This window comes from Helianthus annuus, chromosome 3 (genome assembly GCF_002127325.2).
Source record: "Helianthus annuus cultivar XRQ/B chromosome 3, HanXRQr2.0-SUNRISE, whole genome shotgun sequence".
NCBI lineage: Eukaryota > Viridiplantae > Streptophyta > Magnoliopsida > Asterales > Asteraceae > Helianthus > Helianthus annuus.
The window spans coordinates 176,122,792-176,148,622 of record NC_035435.2 but is presented as its reverse complement, the minus strand read 5'-3'; the positions used below and the strand labels follow the sequence as shown (position 1 = coordinate 176,148,622).

The 25,831-nt window shown below is 33.9% G+C and overlaps 2 protein-coding genes across 7 annotated transcripts; one reads left to right on the top strand and one right to left on the bottom strand.

Annotated features, from left to right (window-relative positions):
• Window positions 1–455: 455 nt before the first annotated feature.
• On the bottom strand, window positions 456–1,506 carry LOC110931058 (protein MODIFYING WALL LIGNIN-1). Of its 2 annotated transcripts, none has more exons than XM_035987819.1 (3): window positions 1,285–1,506; window positions 945–1,178; window positions 456–858 (listed from the first exon to the last, which is right to left on the bottom strand). In XM_035987819.1, the coding sequence occupies exons 1-3, from the start codon at window positions 1,435–1,437 to the stop codon at window positions 769–771; spliced, it is 477 nt and encodes a 158-aa protein (XP_035843712.1). In that variant the 5' UTR covers window positions 1,438–1,506; the 3' UTR covers window positions 456–768. The 2 variants fall into 2 exon arrangements, with proteins under 2 accessions (XP_035843712.1, XP_022030142.1); XM_022174450.2 differs by having other exon boundaries at window positions 952–1,178; window positions 1,285–1,501.
• A 19,480-nt stretch (window positions 1,507–20,986) lies between these two features.
• LOC110931059 lies at window positions 20,987–22,519 on the top strand. Of its 5 annotated transcripts, none has more exons than XR_004889006.1 (5): window positions 20,987–21,337; window positions 21,435–21,589; window positions 21,717–21,783; window positions 21,958–22,078; window positions 22,242–22,513. XR_004889006.1 is itself a non-coding variant. In XM_022174452.2 (5 exons), the coding sequence occupies exons 1-5, from the start codon at window positions 21,031–21,033 to the stop codon at window positions 22,315–22,317; spliced, it is 651 nt and encodes a 216-aa protein (XP_022030144.1). In that variant the 5' UTR covers window positions 20,987–21,030; the 3' UTR covers window positions 22,318–22,519. The 5 variants fall into 5 exon arrangements, 3 of the variants coding, with proteins under 3 accessions (XP_022030144.1, XP_022030143.1, XP_035843711.1); XR_002588175.2 differs by having other exon boundaries at window positions 21,952–22,078; XM_022174452.2 differs by having other exon boundaries at window positions 21,958–22,003; window positions 22,242–22,519.
• Window positions 22,520–25,831: the final 3,312 nt, after the last annotated feature.

Sequence of the window (25,831 nt, the reverse complement as noted above, 5' to 3'; positions counted from 1 at the left end):
ATTCAACGCCCAAACACCAATACGAGCAAGTTAAAGTTGGGTGCCAAGCCATTAACACCCTCAAGGAACAAATGAAGTTGGGTTCTCCACAAACCAATCAATCACACTTTTTTTATAATTTTTAGTTAAACCACAATGTAATAGCTAAATAATAGGTTAGTTAAAGCCCATTGTCTACATGGCGTGACACTATATCAAACCGACGCATGGTCTTTATATAGTTGTTTAATTAGCTTTAGTATATATTATTATTAGCAATGGTAATTTGGCAATAACTAAAAGAAAAAAAAATCAAATTTGAAATGTCAAAGGTTTCCTTTTGAATGAAACCTGATTTTTAGATTAAACAACAGGGAAGAAAATGATAAAAGTTTACTCTTGTTTTTATTTACAATTACAGTAAGTTAGGTGAGGCTCAAAATGTACAATCATTGATCTTAGGAGCAAAACGCATATGTATTTTCACACTCAATATATGAAGAAGAAGAAGAAAAAAAAGGTTAAATAATTTTATCAAAAGCCCTAAGATATTCGATCAGTCCGGGCTCATGGTATAGATCATCATGTCTTCTAACAATGGGAGCTTCACCATGGATGGTCATGATTCGGTCTTCTCTTGGTGGGACTGGGGATGAATAATTTTCTTCTTCTTGTAACAGCAGCCATTGGGCTCTTAGAGCCGTGATAGACAAACCAGTGGCAAGAAAGACGGTTGTAATTCCTAATACACCAGCGGAAGAGAATAAGCCCTCTCGAGCAATGAAGCAGCTAGACCTGGGTTTTAACCACCCTTTCAAGTGACCCGACTCCACACTTAGTCCAATTAACAACAAAACTTCTCCAACCGAAAAACATATCCTGAAAGAACATAACACATAGTTTGTTAATTTGTAAGAGGAGCTAGGATGTTGTTGAAGTTATATATATTAAGGAGGGAGACATACACCATACCAAGTTGTAATAAAGAAAAATGCAGCCTGCCAGGTGAGAGTGTTGAGATTGTGATTGGACAGTTGACTCGGGTCTGGGTCCGATTTACTAACTGCCAACAACAAGTGAGTGTGTTGCACCACCATGGCAATCGCGAGGGACAAAAATGCACCCGCAGCGCAGAGTAATGGCATCTTCCCGTTGCCACTGTATCTACATTCACCATCACTCGCCTCCCCCCGTACTATCTGTATGTAAATTATTATGTTTAATCAAATTTCCTATGTTGTTAATATTTGTTTGTATATAATATAAAATTTTGATCCAGCTAGCACCTACTACGTACGTACGTACCTGTGAGCGTGTTGCCTCAGCAATAAGACAAAGAACAAAGCAAAGCAAGCCTAGGAGTATGGACAAGACCGTCAATGCCACACCCGTTTTGCTTCCAATATCGGCACCTCTATGCTTTGGAGCGAGATCAGCATGTGTGACTGCCACCGCCATGTGTTTGAGGAATGAATTAAGGTAGGTGATGGATCAATATATCAATCGATATGTATATAATATTATGTTGAAGATGAGATGCACAAGTAAAGAATGAATTTATAAGCAAGCATATATATGAGTTTTTAGAATTGCTTGCCTTGGGTGAAAGGTTGCTTAAAGGTTAGAGATTCTTTATCTCAATTGTGTCACCTTTACATGCAACCTCCCTCATTTTATCATATCCTACCTTTTCTATCTATTAAAAGTTCAAATTTCAAACAATTATTTTCCTATTAATTATAAAACCTTCTTTTCTTTGACCAAATCACTTAACAACATCAGTACCGGCGCCCATATTCGTTTTTATGTTTTTCATAGTGTTGATGTTCTCTTGGACATATCTCTTTCGGAATGCCATCGAACCAAACCCATACCAATTACCAACCAAAAGCCCGTTGCAAAGCAATTGTAATCCCACTAGTTCGAGTTAAAAGATTTAAATATGGATTCACTTTTGAAAAACAAACAAACGATAGATACAAGCACAATATCACAAATTAATGTTGCATACAAATTAGTCTAAACTCTATTTAAACCTTATTAATTCTAAAACATATATCACAAACTCATAGTTTAAAACGGTGAATCCCACGACCAGGGCCTGCCATGGGAGGGCAAATGGGGCTATTCACTATTGTCCTGGACTCACCTTTTGTGGCCCAAAACTTTTACTTTCTTTTATATATTTTTATGTATACTTTTTTTTAAATAATAGACTAAAGTTAAATTACTTTAGACTCAATATTATGATGAATCAAATCTTGAGTTGATTTAGGTCTAATATTGTGATGATTTAAATTTGGATGCAAAAATAATGTTACTAGGTAATAAAATCAGTTTAGATCTAATATTGTGGTGAATCAAATTGAGATTACCAATTCATGGTAGGCTGATAATTGAATAAATTCAAGACTTTGGCCCAACTAAATCCATTAAGGTTTTAAATTAACCACTATAAAGAAGCAACTTAATTACACATATATGAGTTGTAATGTTTTTTTGGGAGTGTTTCAAAAAAAAGGAATTTTTCTTTTTTAACCCTAAAGTTTTAATGTTTAACAATTTAAGTTTAAACTTCTAATCTTTGTTTCTTTTTTAACCCTAAAGTTTTAATCTTTGACAATTTACCCTAAAGTTTTATTCTTTGACAATTTATATTTAAATTTTTTAGTCTTTGTTTCCTTTTTAACCCTAAAGTTTTAATCTTTGACAATTTAAGTTTAATGTTTTAATCTTTGGTAATTTAACCCCTTTGACTAATTTGATTTTTTACTTCTAATTCAAAAGTTTTTGCGATTTAACCATTTTGATTTTTTTTACTTATGTGTTGTAATCTTGGCTTTGGGGGTTTTTCAAAGAAAAAATGGTTATGCGTATGGTTGTTGTAACCTTGGCTTTGGCCTTTGAGGGTTTTTCAAAAAAAAATGATTTTTTATTTTTCACCCAAAAGTATTTCATGAATTACTTTTAACTCAAAACTATTTGTTTTTTTTACTTTTAACACAAAACATTTTATCTTTTGCAATCCATCCTCACAACTTTTTTGCTTTCAACTTTGGTCCTTTATAGTTTTCATTTTCCGCAAATTTTTCGCTTTATGCTTCGTTCTAAATTAACACATCGCAACGTGCGTCTTTGGTTTAGCGTTTTTACGTTTCGTTCTAAATTTTGCGAGTTAACACGACGCAACGTAACGTGTTCAACGTAGCGTGCGTCTTTGGTTTTTACTTCGCCTATTTTTTCCCGTTTGACAGGTTCAACGTAACGTGCGCATCCTAAATCGGCTTAGTTATAACTAAAGAATCCCCGCCGCATTGCGGCGGGTCGTAATTCTAGTTACACCAAACTAGTATTAAGGCCCCGCGTTGCGGCGAGGGCGTAAAACCATGCAAAGTAGCACCAATGTCACACCACTATCAGCGACCAACACCGGAAAAACTCGTAAAAACAAAATAAATAGAAAAGGAAAAAATAAAACCAAATGAAAAGCAGATGTAAAATCGTTGAACCACTCACACCCATTGCGGCGTGTTAATGCGAAAAAATTTAGGCTAAAACGTAAAACATAGAAAAATAACTAAGTCGATCTAGGACCCGCGCGTTGCGACGAACTTGTCAAACTGGAAAAATAGACGAAAAAACTTTGAACCCCACACGCACGTTGCGGCATGTTAACTTGCAAAATTTTGAACGAACGCAAAACAAAAAACTTGCGAAAGATATGGGGGCCAAAGTTGAAAGTAAAAAAGTGTTGGGGTTAAATTGCAAAAGATAAAAAACTTTGTGTTAAAAGTAAAAAAAACCAAATGGGTTAAATTGCAAAGATGAGATGTTTTGGGTTAGAAGTGAAAAATCTTTTTTTTTTTTTGAAATACCCCTCTAAACATAGGGTACAACACAATAAAGCCAACATATGTTGTTAATTTATAGTATGGAAACTAGGAATAACACCCGCGCGCGTTGCGGCGCTGATACATTGCAAACATTGAATTGATTAGTCTAAACGTTATATGATGTGTTAACCATATGAAAACGTGTATTTCGACATATCTGATCAAACTCAATGTAACATATATAAGCATTGCGATTAGATCAAAACATAAAGTAAATCAAATTTATATCGTACAATCATAACGTATTATATAGGATTCGACTCATACACAGAAAACGTAACGGGTATAATGGAAAAACTGACACGTATAATCAAAAGAGATTAACTACAACTTTTGAAAAAAAGAAACCACAATTTGACTTCACTCGGTTTGAAACAAAATTAATGAAACATTCATAAAATAAGCATGGAAACAGATTATACTTGACCTCACTCATTTCACAAAAAAGTTTACGTTGAAACATACGCCAACTCAAATTTATACCGAAACGTACATAAAATATGCACATAAAAGATGTTTTTTAAAGAAAAAGTATTATATTTGATCTGACTCGTTTCCAGAAAAAAGTTTATGTCAAAACGTAGAGCAAATCGAATTCATACCGACACATACATAAAAATATGCATGTAAAAATATGTTTTTTTTTAAGTAAGGGAGGTATAGGGGTGAACTCGAAACAAATTATTTTTAGTAAAAAAATTAATAGGTTAAATACGTTTGTAAAATCATGCCGAGTATCCACAATGCCACACAACCAACAACAGAGGAGCTCGTAAAATAAAATAAATAAAAAAAAACAACACTGAACGAAAAACAGAAGTAAAATCGTTGAATCACGCACGTCCGTTGCGGTGTGTTAATGCGAAGAAATTAGACCGAAACATAAAACGTAGAAAGAAAAAACTAAGTTGATCTAGGACCCCGTGCATTGGAACGAACTTGTCAAACGTAGAATAATAGACGTGTAACGAAATGTAAAATGTAAAATGAAAAACTTGCAAAAGGTGAAAAGTATGGAGGAACAAAGTTGAAAATAGAAAATGTAAAGGTTAAATTTAAAAAGATAAAAAGATTTAGGTTAAAAGTGAAAAAAATCAAAAGGGTTTTATTGTAAAAAATGAAAACCTTTAGGTTTAAAGTGGAAAATCATTTTTTTTTTTTTTTGAAATACACCCAATGCTTGGTGTACAACTCATAAAGCATCATAATGTTGCTTATTTATAGTAACTAGAACTAAGACCCGCCATTTAGGACCCGCACGTTATGTTAAACCTGTCAAACGGGAAAAAAATAGACGATGAAAAAACGTTCACCCACACACGCACGTTGCATCGTGTTAACTTGCAAAATTTAGAACGAAACGTAAAAACATTAAACCAAAGACGCACGTTGCGATGTGTTAAGTCACAAAATTTAGAACCAAGCATAAAACGAAAAATTTGCGGAAAATGAAAACTATAAAGGACCAAGGTTGAAAGTAAAAAAAGTTGCGAGGATAGATTGCAAAAGATAAAAAGTTTTGGGTTAAAAGTAAAAAAAAAATAGTTTTGGGTTAAAAGTAATTTATGAAATACTTTTTGGTGAAAAGTAAGAAAATCAATTTTTTTGGAAAACCCCCAAAGCCAAGGTCACGACAACCATATGCATAACCATTTTTTTCTTTAGAAAACTCCCAAAGCACACCCCGCGTTGCGGCGTGGTGTAAAACGGCGTCAAATAGTACTAATGTCACACAATTGTCATCGACCACCAACACTGACTCGAACTAGGATCTGCGTGTTGCGACAAACCTGTCAAACATAAAAAAAAATAGAGGTAAAAACGTTGAACCACACATGCACGTTGCGCCGTGTTAACTTGCAAAATTTGAAACAAAACATAAAAAAGTTTAATCACACTCGTACGTTGTGTTGTATTAAGTCGAAAAATTTAGAACTATACGTAAAACGAAAATTTGCCAAAGATGAAAAGTATAAGTGACAAAAGTTGTAAAGTTAAATTGCAAATAATGAAAAGTTTTTGGTTAAAGTTAAAAAACAAATTATGTAAGGATAAAATCGCAAAAGCTAAAAACCTTTGGGTTAAAAGTAAAAAATCAAGTTTAGTCTTGGGTTAAAGTTAAAAAAACAAATCATGTAGGGTTAAAATTACAAAAGCTAAAAACCTTTGAGTTAAAAGTAAAAAATTAAGTTTTTTTTTTTTTTTTCTGAAAAACTCCCAAAGCATAAGATACAAGTGGTTATGTATAAAAAAACTTGTTTATTTATATATGGAGTAATAAAATGGCAGAATACCCAATTAATTGGATCGTATTTTACATATTAACAAACCTCATGGGCGGTAATAGTTCTTTCCTTTGATTGGCTAATAGGGGCGGCTGCCCAATCATTGGATGCCACATTGGCATCCAGAAAAGCTAATTATTGGCACAATAAATTTACGATTTTATCCCGCTTTAAAATTACGATTTTGTTATCAGTTCAAAATTATGTTTTTACCCCCACTTAAAAATAAATTTACGCTTTTACACTCGGTTAAAAATTTCAATTTTGCTCTCGGTTGAAAGTTACGACTTTGCCCCGTTTAAATTTACAGTTTTGTCATTAGTTTTTTTTTTCCTTCCAGCCAAGTTACGATTTTGCCCTCAACTTAAAGTTACATTTTCTCCATCGTTTTTGTTTGTTTCTCTGGTTAAATTACAATTTTGCCCCCAGTGTAAAATTACAGTCATGCCATTGTTTTACTTTTTTTTAACTGTTGTAGTGTTTTGTTTTAATTGGTTGACTCCGTGTAATTTTTATTCGTGTCAGGCGGCGGTCTGACACACGCTCATTTTTCCTGAAAAATTATAATTTTCCATCTTTTTTTAGCAAAAATATGATAATGGTTGACTCAATGTAATTTTTTTAAGATCGTGTTATAAGTAGTATCTGCAAGTAACAAAAACACAAACGTACATGTTATGAGAGAGAGAGAAAATCGCCTTGGTACCCCGCAACGCGGGCGGAGCAAATACTAGTATACTTACAAAAAGAAGATGGATGTAAAGTAGCAACCATCATTATTTTATTTTTTTCTTTTTGTCTTTTCTCTTTTCTTCATTCATCGTTTACATTTCAGTATTAATGCTTACAACCCCTCGATTTTTAAACACTTTGTAATTGATTTTTACCCTGAATTACGTTTCGACAAAAGTTTTTTTTTATAGAAAAGAGTCGGGTCAAATATAATACTTGAGTTAATAGACAAAATGGTCTCTGAGGTTTGATCACTTTTGCCACTTTAGTCCAAATTCCAAATTTTTTAAATCTGGGTCCCTGAGGTTTGCATTTTTTTGCCATTTTAGTCCAAATTTTAAAAAAGTCAAATTTTATCAATTTTTTTACTGAAATTTGTCTTTTTCCTTATTTCAACCAAGGGCAAAATTGTCATTCTTTATTATTATTAAACAATTTATGTTAAAGAAAATAAAAAAATAAAAACCCCCTTAAAAGCCCTGTTTCGATCAAAACCTAACCAAACCCCATCATCTTCTTACTTCCTCAACCTGGTTCCCTTCTCCTACTCAAACCCTAACAATGGATGACGAAGATTGGAACTGGTGCGTTCGAAGAGAAGGCACAATGTTTGATCCTGAAGTAAAATATGGTACGTATTTCATGTTTTTTCTTTCAAAATTGTTAGGGCAAAGTCAGTTGAATCGATCTCTGAAAAGGTTTTTTTTGTGAATATACAGCTAACCGACCTGGATTTATCATGCTGAGATTTCATCATGGAGGTAATTTCACTGACGAGGATGATTTTGACTACAGTGGGAGTCAGGTAGACCACATTGACAAGGTGGATTCTGACTTTTTATCTGTGACAATGTTGAATGATATGCTTTTAGAGTTAGGCTATTCTGAAGAGGATGTTGTGGTATACCATTTTAGGGTTCCAGGAGAAGATTTAATGTTAGGTTTAAGGCCCTTAGGCAGTAACACTGACTTCATTAGACTGCTTGAATATGTTAAAACAAACAAGGTGCTTGATCTTTATATTCAACATATTAAGAAAAATCCTAAACAGGATGTAGAAAATGATGTAGAACCTGAATATGTTGACTTGAGTGAACAAGAAAGTTACATGGACAGTGGTAAGCATGATGAAGATAAAACTGATGATGAGGATAAAAGTGATAGTAGTTATGTAGGGGCTTATGAAGGGACTACAAGTTAAAGTGAAAGTGAAAATGAAAGTGAAAAGGCTGAATGTGTGGATACTACCCCTAGGAAACGTGTAAAGTCAGTAGCCATTAAAACTACACCTAGGAAAGACAGAACTAAGAAGGTTGGTCAGGAAGACAGAGCTGATAATGTGGGTGAGGAAGAGGATGATGATGAAGATTCAGACTACATAGTCGACAAAGATAACTTAGTTGACGATTATAGTGTAGACATGGATGAGTATAAGGCTGCTGTTGATTTTGAGATTGATGAAGAATGTGAAGAAGATGATGATGTAGATTCAGATGACCATGTGGATTTAGATGGTTTTGATAGTGTAACAGATTCAGATGCTGACACTCCTCTTCAAAAAGCTTGTAGGAGTGTTAGGAAAAAGAAGAAAAGGTGCAAAACATCAGGTGAAGATCCCTTTTATCTTGGCCAGTCATTTGCTGAAAAGGACGATGTAAAGTTGATTGTCAAGAATCATGCGATTGAGACAAGGAGGCAACTACACATTACAAGGAATGATAAAACCAGACTTTGGGTAATTTGTATAGGTGGGATTCCAAAACTGAGTAGTTGTGAAGTAAATGATGAAGGCACCTCCCAACAACCTGCATTTAAGGACAATTCTGAAAATGCCAAAGAGGCACATGGGCCCACACACGTGGGAACATCAAAGGGTAATTCAGGAAATTCAACTTCTAACCCTAAAAAGAATACACCACCCACTTGCCCTTGGTTATTGTATGTTTCAAAAGTGAAAAAAAGCAGGGTCTTGGGTTGTTAAAACTTAAAACCTACCACAATGAGCATGAATGTTTGAACACAAGAGATGTTAAACTTTGTACAGTTGCTTGGATAGCTAAGAAGATTCAACAAACTGTTAAAATCAACCCTGGGATTCCACTAAAAGCTTTACAGGAAGATCTACAAAGGAAGTATCAAGTGGAGGTTACTTTTCATCAAGTTTTTAGGGCTAGGATGAAGGCCACACAAAGAGTGCAGGGTCATTATAAGGCACAATATGAGAATCTTAGGGATTATGGTGAGGAGCTACTAAGATCTAATCCTGGCATCACAGTGAAGATTGATGTTGAGCCAAATTGCAATCCTAGCAGTCTAACAAGGCAGTTCAGGAGGATCTACGTTTGTTTAGGTGCAATGAAGGCAGGCTTCAAACTAACAGGAAGACCTATACTAGGGGTTGATGGATGTTTTTTGAAAGGGCCCTTTCCTGGCCAGATTCTGACAGCAGTAGGAGTGGATGGCAACAATGGGATTTACCCTGTTGCGTATGCAGTGGTGGAGGCTGAGACAACTGCCAGTTGGACGTGGTTTCTTAAGTGTCTAGGTGGAGATTTGGATCTGGAATCTAACAGCAACTTCACTTTTATAAGTGACAGGCAAAAGGTGACTGTTATTAAGCTCTTTTTCTGTTTTTATTAAACTGTTATTAAACTCTTTTTATTTAACTGTTAATCTGTTTTGTGACTATAATCATAGGGGTTAATTCTTGCATTGTCTAAAGTGTATCCGAGTGCAGAACATATATACTGCCTGAGACATATACACGAAAATATGAAACCAAAATGGAGTGGAGATGAAAACAAAAACCTGCTGTGGAATTGTGCCTCTGCATCAACAATACCAGAGTTTGAAAAGTCTATGAAGGCAGTGCTTGATAAGGACAAAGCTTTACATGATTGGCTCAAACAAATACCAAGCAAACATTGGTCAAGAGCCTTCTTCACAGGTTTGTACTTTAGCATAGTAATTACATTTATTTGGCTTGTCTTAGCATAGTTAATGAATTCAAGATGTTACAGGCAGGGCTAGGTGTGACATATTGCTAAACAACATTTGCAAGGTATTCAATCGGCAACTGATACAGGGCAGGGACAAGCCAATCATAACATGTCTAGAGTATATCAGGGAGTATTTAATGAGGAAGATTGTTGTGGTGCATAAGAAGATTGCCAAATGTAAAGGTCCTTTAACTCCAGGAGCTACTGAATTGTTGTAAACTATCAAGAATGAAGCTGCAGAGTACACTGTGATTTGGACTGGAGGGTCAAAGTATCAGGTCAGCACACACTTTAATGACCACCAAGACCAAAGGGTTGTGAGTTTGGATGAAAGGACATGCTCTTGTAGAAGATGGGATCTCACAGGTATCCCTTGTAGACATGCAGTTGCATGTATCTGGGATATGGGATTGCATGGTAGAGGTGATGGTGTTCCGGAAAAATGGGTTCATCCGGTTTACTGGCTAGAGACTTGGAAAGAGGTGTACAAGCATACTGTTGAACCAGTGAATGGCAGTGACTTATGGCCTAAATCTGCATGCCCAACCACCTTGATTCCTCCAAAGTATCATGCCCAGGTTGGGAGGCCAAAAAAGAAAAGAAAAAAGTCTGCAGTGGAGGTAGAAGAGGCCAAGGCTGCATCACAGGAAAAAAAGAAGGAAAAAAAGAAGGCCAAGGCTGCAGTGGTGGTTGAAAATTTAACTAACACACTCGCAAAAACTGGAAAGCTATCCAGGAAGGGGAACTCTTTGACTTGTCAAATCCGCAAGAAAGTTGGACATAACAGGAGGAGTTGTGGTCAGTCTTCAAAGGCTAAGGATGGGGCAGAACCAGAAGCTTCTTAGGTTAACTTTAGTTTAGATCAGTTGACGTTTTTTGCAGTTTGTTTCAAACTGTTATGATAACAGTTTGTGTCAAACTGATTTGGTATGCATGTCAAACTGTTTAACTCTAGTTATTAAGTAATGTATCTTTTGTGTGAACATGTGGGAACTTGGTATGTATGGCAACTTTTGAATCATTTAGTCTTGTTTGCAGTTTGTGTTTGCAGTTTTAGTCATTTGCAGTTTGTGTTTGCAGCTTTAAAATATGGTCATTTGGACAATTTGTCGACCAATTTGGTCATTTGCAGCTTTAAAATATGGTCATTTGGACAATTCGTCACTTTCGACAATTTGTCGACCAATTTGGTCATTTGCAGCTTTAAAATATGGTCATTTGGACAATTCGTCACTTCGAAAATTTGTCATTTGGTCAAAACTCTGTCATTTGGACAAGTGCAGCCTTTATTTAACACAATCAAATCAAATTACAATGAAATTACATTCCATTAAATAATCTTCCATTACATTACCTGCTGATGAACCAAAATACATTACAAAAGACGACCATAAACATCAGCAGGAAACACCTAAAACCTAACTAGTCTTAGCATAGTAAACCATAAACAAAACCAACTTAACCCTATGATTACTTTCAGCATCTTGTTCTCCTTTGCCAGTTTTATTGCATTTTCTTCGAGTTTCTTGTTCCTGTTAAACATGAACATTGCATTATCTTCAAGCTTCTTGATAGTGTCCAACAGCCCAGGAATCATCACAGCAGGGTTCTGAATCATCGGGGGCTCAGCCCAAGCAACGAAACCGCAGCTTTGCCCCTGTATTGAACATCAACAATTTTAGGTTTAGGTTTACATGAAATTGGGGAAAGGAGTTTAATCGACTTACTGGCTTAGGTTTGTTGCAACGATGGAATCGACGACCTGGGTTTTGTGTGGTCCATAATGTGCGAATCTGCGTCGGGGCTCCACATGTGCATACCACCATTGTTAGGGTTTGAAGCAGGTTGAGGAAGGAAGAAGATGATGGGGTTTGGTTAGGTTTTGATCGAAACAGGGCTTTTAAGGGGGTTTTTATTTTTTTATTTTCTTTAACATAAATTGTTTAATAATAATAAAGAATGAAAATTTTGCCCTTAGTTGAAATAAGGAAAAAGACAAATTTCAGTAAAAAAATTGATAAAATTTGACTTTTTTTGAAATTTGGACTAAAATGGCAAAAAATGCAAACCTCAGGGATCCAGATTTAAAAAATTTGGAATTTGGACTAAAGTGGCAAAAGTGATCAAACCTCAAGGACCATTTTGGCTATTAACTCTATAATACTTTTTTGTTTTGTACCACTCTTTGACCTAATAAAGGATTATAAATTAAAACAAGTCATATCAAATATAATACCGTTTCATTAGACGGTATAAATTCTAATTACTTTATGTTTAAACGCCGTCGCAACGCGTCGTACCCTTTTTTTAACTTAATAAGATTTTATATTCTTATGTGCTTATTTTTATGTACGTGTCAGAATAGATTCAGGTTGGTTAAGTTCAAATATAACACGTTTTTGTGCTTATTTTTATATACGTTTTCAGTTGTTCTGCGTTTTAACGTAAACTTTGTTTGAAAACAGAGCGGGTCAAATATAATACGTTTTCATTACACGGTATAAATTTGAGTTACTTTACGTCTAAAAGCCGCCACAACGCGTGGTAGTAACTTTAAGTGGGCTAACTTTTTTTTGGCTTTTACTCTTTTAGTATGTTTTTGTTTTTTTAACCTTTACCCTTCAACATTTAATATAAAACTTACAACCCTTCAACTTTATAATCATTTTTCGTGTGCTTATTTTTATGTTCGTGTCGGTATAAATTCAACTTGATTATGTTTTTTTTTAAATGGGTAGGCTAACATATAATATGTTTTTTTCTTTTTTATGTACTTTTTGCCATAAATTTTATTCTATAACAAGTCGGGTCAAATATAATACGTTTTCATTAGAATGTATAAATTCGTGTTACTTTACGTTTCAGCGCACCGCAACGAGCAGTACCATTTTTAACTTAAAAAACATAGTTTTCTACTTTTTTATATACGTGTCAGTATAAGTTAAAGTTGGTGTCTGACGTAAATTTCTTTCGCAAATAAGTCGGGTCAAATATAATACGTTTCCGTGCATATTTTTATGTACATCTTCAGTTTATCTACATTTTTACGTAACTTTTGTTCGAAAACAATTCAAGTCTTCACGATACAAATCCGAGTTACTTTACATTTGGACCCGCTGAAACGCGCAGGAAAATTTACTAGTTAATATCAAAATTCAAAGTTTTTGGAGTGGCGACAAAGAAAAAAGCACAACGATACAATCTTCTTCACAAATAAGTGAATCACAACTTAAATTTTGAAACTTTATCGACCAAGCCACTAGTGAGAACTATATATTAGAGAGTATATTATAGATATGGATTATACAAACTTAATCCTAAACTTGCTTCCAAAAATACTAGGAAAGGCTATCAATTCATTTAACCATTTAATTTAGATCATTTAATAAAATACTTTTATTTTGTTTATGGTTAGGCTAGACGGTATGGGGAGCGTCCTCCACCCGTCCAGCCCCGACGACGGTCCGCACACCATCCCGCCACCCCTCGTCGACGTCGTGATCGTCTAAATGGAGACGTTGGGGACGAAGCAGAACAGGACAAAACCATTTCCATTTCCAGTGTTTCCTTTGTAAAAATAAAAAAATAATAATTTAATTGCCATAATTAGTGGGGTAGGATCATCCTCCCATTCCAGTGTTTTGTCATGGCGGATCATCCTCTATAGAACTATGATGTGGCGCCTACGTAATGAGCTAACTCTTAAAAAGGTAAGTGAAAATATGATTTTTTTTTTTTATTTTCTTTGAACAAACATAAGCGTACTTATATATGAGATATATAGTTTATGGATTTGTATTCTCCTTGTCGAGAGCTGTGTAATGAGCTTGTTGGAAATTTAGTGAAAATGAGTTTTTCACTAAATATTTTGGACATCAATAATTATATTTATATATGTGTGGTATAAATAATAATTAGTGGGTTTGTGTTCTATATGGTGAGATGATCATAATAATGAATCAAACTATGTCCAAAATGGAGCTAAGATGAATAGAATATCGATGCTCGAAGTTGAGTGATTGAAGTGAATATTTCTAAACTTTGGTGACTTTAGTATAAATTCATCTTTGTCATAAATTGGTGGTTTTATGACATTTAATCTCTATTCAAGAGTCATGATGTAAGTTTTATTATGTCTTATTATTTTATTTAATATGACATTAACATGTAAATTAATCCCTTTTTGACTCATAAATTGATGGTTTTATTACTTTGAAAACTCATAATGAAGGTTTTATTGTCATAAATGTCTTTAAACAATAGAAATTAAATATGGAGTTTTAGTTTTGAGTATAAAAGGAACCTTATGACTCTTTGTTGGATATGAGAAAGAAAATAGAGAAAACTAAGATGAAAGAGATATACTAGAGAAAAGTTTATAGAATTTGGAGAGGAGTACTCTCTAATTCTTCTACCATCACCAACTTATATTTATTTATTCTCCCACATAAATTAGAACACCATGATACCCGATGCTATCTCGGGCGCGAGTGCCATCTCCGGCAGTACACATACTGTTCCGGTTGTTGTACCCTGGGAGACAGAACCGTCTGAGAGGAGGCGCGGAATCTGTTTTAAGGGAAGCGTGTTGAACACGTGTCACAACCAACACCGTAATTAATTTTGCTTGTCTTGCAGCGGAGTTTCGATCTCGTAAGTGCGGTTGAAGTTTTCAAAGACATTGCCTTTGAATCAAGATTGGTACAATTTAGTTGTATTTTATATTCGTTTATTTAGTTTTGTAACCGGTATTGTACTAGTCGAATTCCCCACAAATAACGAGAGTCTCGTTATTATTTAATGTTTATTTTGTAATATATTTTAATAAAAAGTGAACCTAGTTCCTACAATCTTAAAACAGACTTTAGTGAAGATTGTTGCTACAATCTTAAATCCCTTCTCTACGAAGATTTAGGTTCACGAAAGTTAAAATGTTAATTGAGATTTTGCTAAAATCTTATAAATTTTCTTGGGAAATATTTATTTAGTACAATGTAGCGGATTAATTTTGATGATTGGAGTACAATCTTTAATCCGAATACCGTGTTAGAAAATCGTACAATTTGATTGAAGTTTTAGAATGGGTTGTGTTCGCGTTTAGATAACACGAATGATATACAAACATTAATATGTATTTCGAATGGTTGGAATACTAATTTTTGTAATGAGCGAATTAGAAATTGGTAATTTTTGTAAAACCATATAATGGGTATGAACGATGGAAATTCTCTAAGGAGAATGTTAGATGTAATTTGGTAAAATAATATTGGTTTCAAATGTCTTGAAACATATATATTTTTCTAATGAGTGTATTAGAAAGTAACTATTTTATAAAATTACAAGTTTTTAAAACATTTATGTATTCTAACGAGCGTGTTAGAAATAATTATTTTGTATAATAATAACTTTTAAAACATCTCTATGTTCTAACGAGTGTGTTAGGAACAATGTTTTAAAGACGGTTGGATGTTCTAACGAGCGTGTTAGAAACAATATTGTAAATACGTTTAGATTTTCTAACAAGCGTGTTAGAAAAGATTATTTTTTCCAAATAATTACCAACGAGCGTGTTGGAAACAATTATTTTGGTTATAATAAATCTTGAAACGGTTTCGTCTAAACTTTTAAATTTCTAACAAGCAAGTTAGAAACGGTTTTTTACATAAATGTTAAAATGGTTTTATATTTGTTTATTTCTAATGAGAGTATTAGAAATAGTTTATATTTTTTTATAAACTTCGAAACAAATTTTGTAATCGATTATTTCTAACGAGCGTGTTAGAAACGATTTAAAGAGTTTGATAGTTGTTTATTTTCTAACGAGCGTGTTAGAAACGATTTAACGACTTTGTCAATTGTTTATTTCTAACAAGCGGGTTAGAAAACGTTTATTTTATATAAACCAAAAACGGCTTATGGCAATAAATAATCGTTTAATTTTCTAATGGGCGTATTAGAATTAGTTTATCTTATAAACAACTATTTTAACGATTCGCAATCGTTAATTTCTAACGAGCGGTTTAGAACCGGGTTAACTATGATAAACTATTTAAGATGATTTATAATCGTTTTATATATTTTCTAACGAACGTGCTAGAAAATATTTGTGTTCATTTCTAACGAGCGTGTTAGAAAACGTTCATTTAAATAAACCAAAAGTGAATAATTGTATTCGTTTTATTTCTAACAGGCGTGTTAGAAGCGGTTTACTTTATAAAAACTGAATATTTTGAATGTTTGTTCAACATTTAAATTCTAATTAGCATATTAGAATTGGTTATCATACAAACCACTCATTTTAACGATTGATAATCGTTATTATCTAACAGCAGGTTAGAAATGGTTTGAATATGATAAACCATTTATTAAAACGATGTGTATTCGTTTTATTTTCAAACGAGCGAATTTGAAATTGTTTATTTATTAAATTATTATAAGGTTTATTGTCTTGATTTGTAACCAAAACATAAATATATAGTTTAATATTAAAACACTTGCAAAACGAGAAATATTTTGAACGAATAAAAAATGTCTTTGCGAATTATAAATGATTCGATACTTCCACGAGAAGTATAACATCTTGAACCATATAATAGTCTTGGAAAGACTATTTTGTGAAAAACAACTTGATGTTGTTATAGACATAATAAGTTGCTTAACTACTTGCGAGTAGTTAATTGTAAACAACTTTATATTTTGGATAACTTGTGATTATTCAAGTTTAGAGTTCCACTATGAGGGAGTACCTCAAAACATGACACCGAACGATATAATTGCATTTATTTCGGTCAAAAGTGTTGAAGATAATAACACTTTGAGATTTGATGTTTAGATATCATTGGTGTATCCGTTATTATATATGTTCACTTCTATTTTATTTTAAATGGTGGACTACCGTTTGGTTTATTTTACATAAACAAATGGATTAACAGATAAATTTTTATTTTGGATTACTAATAATTTGTCAAAAGGATACACATTTTGGTACTAAGTGTAAAAAGTAATTTACACAAACACAATGAGCGGGTTGTGATCATGACTTATGTAATAAGTCACAAATCAAACATCAAATGCATAACGGCGTCGTAAGAAACGTGGTGAATGGTTTGAGATGAAATGCACGAAAACAAGATATGTCATTTAATGTTGAGAGCATCAACATGGAAATGCACATGTAAGTTTTCAAAGAATATAACATATGAAAGAAATATATGTTATTATTGTAAATGGTTTTAATAAATTTAACTAATTTATTAAGGGAAATTTACAATAATGATAGACTTGTAGATGCTTCTACCACCATCAATGTTGTTTCAACTATGTGGAGGTTGGTCCTCATACATGGTTTAAACGAAACAACAATGTAAATGTATATATTACTATAGGCATACGTGAATGCCTTGTTGTTGAGAGTCATTCTAATTGACTATATCTCAAGACTAGAGTGATTTTATACAATTTCATCAAAGTGACTTGGATTAAGACTTATGTTTAAGTCCTTAGTAAGTCAATGGTGAAGCCTTGGAGATAAAAAGACAAACGAGTTATGTTCCTAATGGATGGAGTTAACTATGGTTTTGAGACCTTTCTAAAACTGATGGTTTTGGAATGGTGAAATAAAATTTCATTATTGTGTCTAACCTAAGAAACGAATGTTCGGAAGAGATAGTGCGTTATCTCGTAAGGCTGTGAAGAATCAGAATGATGCATCTTCCGTTCACATGCTAGAGTATTGTGGTCTAAAGCATGCTAGACTAATACTTGTTAATTTATATGCTCGATGGAGATTAAATTAACTTTAAACATTCAAAATATGTGATGACACAAGAACGAATTTTGTGCTAAAACAAAACTATAAAGATAACTTCGTTTTAGTCCTAAAGGAGAGTTAATTAAAATGCAAGCAATGTGGGGGGAGGAACCATTTAAGAAACAAACCCTTTAGGGTATGTGGAAATGGTAGTTGAGAAGTTTTCTCAAACTCGAAATGAAAGGGAGAACCTTTCATCACCCTATTTGAATGCTATCCAATTACACTTAAATGTGGGGGGTGACTTGCATTTGAATGTGGAAATGGTAGTTGAGAAGTTTTCTCAAACTCGAAATGAAAGGGAGAACCTTTCATCACCCCATTTGGATGTTATCCAATTACACTTAAATGTGGGGGTGACTTGCACTTGAATGTGGAAGGTTTGGCAATAAGGATTTTAGAAATCCGAATATATATTGCAAACGCATGACCAAGTGGAGTACACAATGGTTATATGGAGTCAATCGAGTAGATTAGACTTGAATGCCAATTAGTTAGATTCAAAATCTAGTAAGATGTCAGTCATGACACACCAAAGGCATGGTGAAAACGTGTTTAGCCATGAATTGAGCTTCATGTCATTCTAAAGACAAGGTACATAACTGGATCCAGGTTGAGATCACGAGTTATAAGTCTCATGAATCGACTAAAAGGCAAAACTGACTAGCGAGTCAAGAACACGTTATAACAACTTATCGCAATTTAAATTGTCATTGGTGACTTAGCGAAGTCAAAGATATTTTTGGATCCAACAACCAGTGGGTTGATAAGAGATCAAGTTGTGGAATGAGACTAAAGCCCATGGAAAAGGGACATGAGGGAAACCTAACCTAGCTGACTGGAGATCCCAAGATCTAGGTTCAATAGGACAACTTAATCGTGAACCGAAGGGTAGCCACTGTGGGGGCATCGCTAATATATATTTATGAATAAGCTAGTGTATGTGTTCATATATCCCCCCTAAAACTATAAAAGGGTGTTTAAATACGTCCTAGTCCATTCCTATAATATTCAGTGACATTGTTGTGAGGCTAAGCATAATATATAGCTAACTGATTTGTGGAAATCATAGTAAGCCATAATGCTTTTAATGATTCAAAGGAATCACCTATGTGAGAGAGAAGTAGGGTCGCTTCGAATGGCATTGTGGGGTGCGCAATCCTAGAGCTCTCGCAGAACCAGGCTAGTGTTCCAGGACCATAATAGGACACCATAATGAGGGGATGGCCCGGCTAAGGAAAGTATTGTGTGAATGTATATTGTCGTTTACACAAATGGGGGGTTGTTCAAGGACATCACGTCTACAAAACCCTAGTAGACTAAGTGTGCTTCACAAAGGAAGGTTCAAAGGCAAAACCTACCTATCCTGCAATACTCGCCTGTCGAGGTTTCATCGGGGAATTTTGTGTGTTTTAATCGATCTCCATTCAGGTGGGGGATTGTTGGAAATTTAGTGAAAATGAGTTTTTCACTAAATATTTTGGACATCAATAATTATATTTATATATGTGTGGTATAAATAATAATTAGTGGGTTTGTGTTCTATATGGTGAGAGGATCATAATAATGAATCAAACTATGTCCAAAATGGAGCTAAGATGAATAGAATATCGATGCTCGAAGTTGAGTAATTGAAGTGAATATTTCTAAACTTCGGTGACTCTAGTATAAACTCATCTTTGTCATAAATTGGTGGTTTTATGACATTTAATCTTTATTCAAGAGTCATGATGTAAGTTTTATTATGTCTTATTATTTTATTTAATATGACATTAACATGTAAATTAATCCCTTTTTGACTCATAAATTGATGGTTTTATGACTTTGAAAACTCATAATAAAGGTTTTATTGTCATAAATGTCTTTAAACAATAGAAATTAAATATGGAGTTTTAGTTTTGAGTATAAAAGGAACCTTATGACTCTTTGTTGGATATGAGAAAGAAAATAGAGAAAAATAAGATGAAAGAGATAAACTAGAGAAAAGTTTATAGAATTTGGAGAGGAGTACTCTCTAATTCTTCTACCATCACCAACTTATATTTATTTATTCTCCCACAAAAATTAGAACACCATGATACCTGATGCTATCTCGGGCGCGAGTGCCATCTCCGGCAGTACACATACTGTTTCGGTTGTTGTACCCTGGGAGACAGAACCGTCTGAGAGGAGGCGCGGAATCTGTTTTAAGGGAAGCGTCTTGAACACGTGTCACAACCAACACCGTAATTAATTTTGCTTGTCTTGCAGCGGAGTTTCGATCTCGTAAGTGCGGTTGAAGTTTTCAAAGACATTGCCTTTGAATCAAGATTGGTACAATTTAGTTGTATTTTATATTCGTTTATTTAGTTTTGTAACCGGTATTGTACTAGTCGAATTTCCCACAAATAACGAGAGTCTCGTTATTATTTATTTTGTAATATATTTTAATAAAAAGTGAACCTAGTTCCTACAGAGCTAAGAGGTACCTAGATTAAAGATAAAGAAAAATGACTTAAAACAATATATGGAACCCATGTTGTGTATAGATGGGTGAACCATAAAGTTTTCTACATGGAATGATCGGTAATAAAAGATAGATAAATAAACAGGTTGGGAACTGTTGGACGTTCGAAGATTTGGTGCGGTATGATCAAATAAATAATGATAACTTGACAATGACAGTTGTAAAACTAAGAGGTACAACGACGGTATTAAGGTAAAAACGAGCATGAAAAGGTTATATACATGCAATATTATAAACGAAGTATTTGAAGCTCAACTTTTTTTAATAAATGCAACACTTAAAAATCTTGATGGTTAGTATTGAGAAGTCTCGAGGATGGTTCAAAATACATTACATCTATAGTGAAAGTGTAAAATACAATGTTTCTTAACGTATGATATGAAATGAAGCACGTTATAAAACTCAAAACCTTAATCACGTATGTTGAAAAACATAATCACGAATGTTGAAAAATCATAATCAATTTAGAGTTCTTTACCGTAACGAACCGAATCAAGAGAGTATGAATCAAATATAATTTATTTTAGTATTGTTTACCGAATCGATATCGTCCAAACAAAAACAAAGACTGGTGAGCATTCCGTTTTTGTAGTTTTCTCAATGTTTCTACCTATTCTGACAAAGTAACATCACCAGTTGTATCGATTGCTGTATCAAGTACGAATGGAACAAGTAGCAGCCGTAAAATGTGAGTAATCCTAATCCTATCGGTGTATGTAGAATAAGAAAAAGTAGGGGTTACTAATGGTGTAGAATGTATTTATTTATTTATTTATTTAATTAAAAAAATAAAAGTGTACGGGAGTGAGAGTTTTGTGTGGGTGAAATGGCAAACACGAGGCAGCTCTTACCCGCTTCTTCTTCTTCTTATGTGACGGTGGTTCACAACCACCGACGCTTCTTCCTGTCTAATGGCACTAGAATCCGGTGCAGCCGAGGAGGAAAAGGGCCTGAAAACTTACTGCTGAAAACGGCGTGGTATGGCTCCGAGCTTCTTGGAATCGCTGCCTCCTTCTTCCGTCCATCTCCACCTCCGGTGGTTGAAGGAAGAAGCAGGGAAGACGTGGTAATCGAGCGCGCGGTTTTAGTCGAAACCATCAAAGGGGATTATCAGAGGTCTTATTTTGTTACAGGTAGGTAACAACATATCTACATACATACATACTTGTGTTTCTTTCTTTCTTTCTTATGTGGATGTGGCCTTCCTTGTTAATTTATTTATGATTTTAGGTGCTCTTACACTTGATGCATACGAAGACGACTGCGAGTTTGCTGATCCTGCAGGTTCTTTTAAAGGCCTGCTTCGATTCAAAAGAAACTGTACTAATTTTGGCTCCCTTATTCACAAATCAAACATGAACCTCATCAAATGGGAGGACTTTCAGGTAACTAATTTATTTACTTACCTCAAAAGGAATTGAAGGAAATGCCATCATTCGTACTAGTAGTTATTGTATAGATTTCGACCCAAGCCAAGCCAAATTTATATTCAATTGTTTGTTTGTTTTGCAGGATAAAGGAATCGCCCATTGGCGTTTTTCTTGCACTATGGCATTTCCATGGAGACCCATTCTTTCAGGTATAATTTTCAAACCCTTTATAATTAATAATACCCAAAACCCAAGAAGCTTTGTAATGCCATACAATGGTTACAACGTAAAATTGATTTTTTTTCTTTGTAAGAAATAATTTGAATATTCACAAATGCACTGAGGTCCGTCCTCTTTTTAACAATAACAATGTGCAGCTACAGGTTACACAGAGTATTATCTTAGCAAAGAATCAGGAAGAGTATGCAGGTAAGGTGGCTATACATAGTGGCGGACATACCTTGTATTAAGGGGTAGCCGCCGCTACCCCTTGATGATCCGACGGTAGTGTAAATTTTGGAAAAATTTGACGTTTTTTCGATTTCATTACCCATTTTTTTAAAACGTTACCCCTATAAGGATTTTCTAGATCCGCCCCTGGCTATACATATCAAGTACCATATATACATACATACATATAAATCAATCTTATCTTGTATTTTTCCAGGCATGTAGAGCACTGGAATGTCCCAAAGATGGCTTTATTCAAACAACTCCTCAAGCCTAGTAGACAGGGTAATTGAAGAAAACCAAATGTAATATATTCACATAATTAATAACATACTTACTATTGTTATAACGTATAAATATATTTTATGATATGACTATCCACATGCCTAACTCCCATTGGCATTTAAGTTGTATTGAATGAATGATAGCCCTATAAATAGTGGCTTTTGTTTTTCATACATACATGAATAAGAATGAGTTATCCTATTCTATTTCTCTCTTACTTTCTATAATCCTTGTTCTTTATGTTTATAGTTATACATTGGTTGCTAGTAGGTCGTTGTTTCACAACATGTAGATTCTCACTAAACACATTATTTATTTGTTTTAATATACAATAATTATTTCAACGTTTTGACTTCAACTAAGAAATTGTAACAAGAAAAACCTAAATGATGCGTGAAACAAGTTAATCTGATTATATTTCATAAACATTTGGGGTAGAAACTATATCTTGTTAGTTTACTAATCGATTGGATAAATCACCGGTAGAAATATCATGCAAATTAATACCATACTATTTCATTTTTGTTATAACTCGCATTTTATAATAAAAAAAAATATACTTTGGTTATCATGAACAAATTTGTTATCACTTATGATGTTGCTACATTTCATTATAATTTCTCTCTGTATATTATACATATAAATAGTTTACTTATCAAGCAACGTTTATTATTGTATAAACTAATTTGTTCATGAGATAATGTGTTGAACAATGGAGAATGTTTTACGATCTTCTCTTAACTATATATAATTATATTAAGTATATAATTATTCTTTTTCTACAATTAGTGAAGTATGTGACAACTTTTTAATAATTTATGATAAAGTATTAAGTCTTGCCTGTATTTAATTTACTTTTAGGAGTTGCGAAGATTGTTTTAAACATGGCTTACAAACTGAATTATATAAAAATTGTTTGTCGATACCTTTTTTGTAGATGACAAATTACAATATATAAGCATATATAAACATGTGTGTGTTCGATAAAATTTGAAACGACTACGCATGGTCTAAAAGTTTTTCGCCTCCCCTAAAATTTCATCCCTTCGCTTCGCTTCCCCCTAAAATCCCCTTGAAACTTCCCTCTCATCCTGAAAAGTTCAAACGTTTTTATAAACGAACAATATTGGATAGATAAAAAAAATTATTTCACTGAAACCACTTAAATTTCCCTCTCTTCTCTCACACTAAAATTCCCCCTCTCCTAAAATATGCAGTTGCTTCTTTTGAACCCTAAATACCAATTCAACCTGTTTTCATCGAATACATACATGGCGTCACCATCTCCCTCTCATTATCTTTCCGAAACGTGGCTTATTCTGAATTTCGTAAAGTCTCATTTTCTTATAATCTTCTGCATGATCGTTTTGTTGATTTATGTGTCCTATTGGCTGATTCTTTGAACGAATTATGTATTATAACAATTGGTTTACAGAGCATATATAGTTTACTCAGTATTTTTTTTGCGTTTAAGAAATTTTGATCTATCTAGGGTTTTCTTGCATAAATCTATTCTTGTACTTCTTTGTGAATCATATGAGTTTTTTTCAGATTGTTTGGATGTTTGGTGAAGAAATTCAAGGTATTGGTTTTAATTTGAAGGTATTTCCTTTTGTTACTCATCTACATGTTCTTGATTCTCATTTTGTGGAAAATATCAGTTTTCAATATACGTGATTAAGGTTTTGAGTTTTAGTTATTTAAGTGTTAGTTGAAATGCCATATAAATTAAAAACAATGCAGGTCTCGAAAAGTTAATGGTTTAAATTGTTAATTATTTAAGTGTTAGTTGAAATGCCTTAGTAAATTGATTTTAGTAACCATTTTTTGTGTAATAATTGGATTGTTTCTTTTTATCTAAGATGGTAAGTCTTGTTAAGCACAACTAAGAACTCACAAAATTGAGTTATTTTGGGTTAACTGATTACAAATGATTCATAACTCTGTCCTCGGCAGGTTTAAGGTACTTTATACAAAATATATTGCAACCATAGTAATCAAGCAGGGGCAGCTAAAAAGTGAATGAATATTATCAGGCCAAAATACAGTAAATAAAAATGAAATAGGACAAACGGGTCAAAATATATAAAAAATAATACTAAACTGCTCAAACGATAGAGAGTTGAAATGAAACGGGTCAAGTTATATAGAATCAAAATGAAACGGGCCAAAATATAGAACTGAAACATGTCAGAGTGATCAAAATATAACCGGTCTTTTGTTGTTTTTCATTCTGATGCGTTCTGTTGTTAATTCTCATCTAACAGTTTTTGTGACATGTTCCGATGCGCTCTGTTGTTAATTATCATGTTACAGTTTTTGTGACATGTTAAAATACATCACTTTCAATTGAAATGGTTCTACCGTGCCACAAGAATTATGAACATGGAAAATAACATCCTTGGTTTTTAGTGTAAATGGTATGTAATTAGCAAGTAGTACCGCTACACCTCCCCTGGGAGGTAATCCTAATAGTTATGGTGTCGAGTTTCCTAACAGAAGACCTAACATGCAAGAAAATCAGAAACTGTTAGGTCCAAAAGAGAACAATGATGTCCATCCAAATGTTGGGCCAAGAGCCTTCATTAGTATGATTCCAGGATCTGACGAGTTTGACAGAGCTTTGGTCCCGAGATGATCGGTTCAGTGACAAGAAAATAGAAACGACACCGAGAAATCACTTATAATCTGGTCTCTATTCATATCTGAAAGTTACAGCACCATGAGACCAGTCGGACAGCATGTCCCCTCAGGGATCCAAAAGCTTGTCCAAATGGGAACCAGAGCTCCCTATTTATAGGCAAAGCCTATCCGCCCGAATGACCTAGTGTCCATCCGTCCGGATGGACTTTTACATTACACACCTATTGGCGGATGGGGTTTGGACTAGAATGTTGTCCATCCATCCAGATGGACTTGTCCATCCGTCCGGATGGACCTTTACAGTATCAACATGTCACGACCCCCGACCCACCCTGGACGGAATCGGGAGCCGTGAACAGCCAAGTGGTACCGGTGATTATTTTGAAAAATATTGCAGCGGAAATTTCATCAGGACCGTGAGTTAGGAAAAATATCAGAGTTTAGAAACACCGGATTTTATTTATTAAATAGATGGGATAAAAATCATGTTTTACAAAGGTAGCTTTAGCATGAACAATATTTCTTGATTTAGTTTAATTGATAAAATAAGCCACTTTTGTAAGTCTTTTGGTGCCGTATCCATCTCTTATTCTGATCTACTGGAATTACCTGAAACGCGTTTTAAAAAGGTTTTGTCAGCAGGAAATACTGAGTGAGTTCATTCATTTTTATAAAATGACACATTGTTATAATTTACAGTATTAAGGGAGATTACAATGTTTCTATCAACCAATTACCCCAAATCGGTATTTGTCACTTGACTACCCATTGGCTATCTCGTTGTCCAAATGGTGTCTGTGACTATGGTCAGATCACCCATTGGCTAACTCGTTGTCTAATGGTGACGGGAAATAAGTAATGTATACGAAACCCCACATA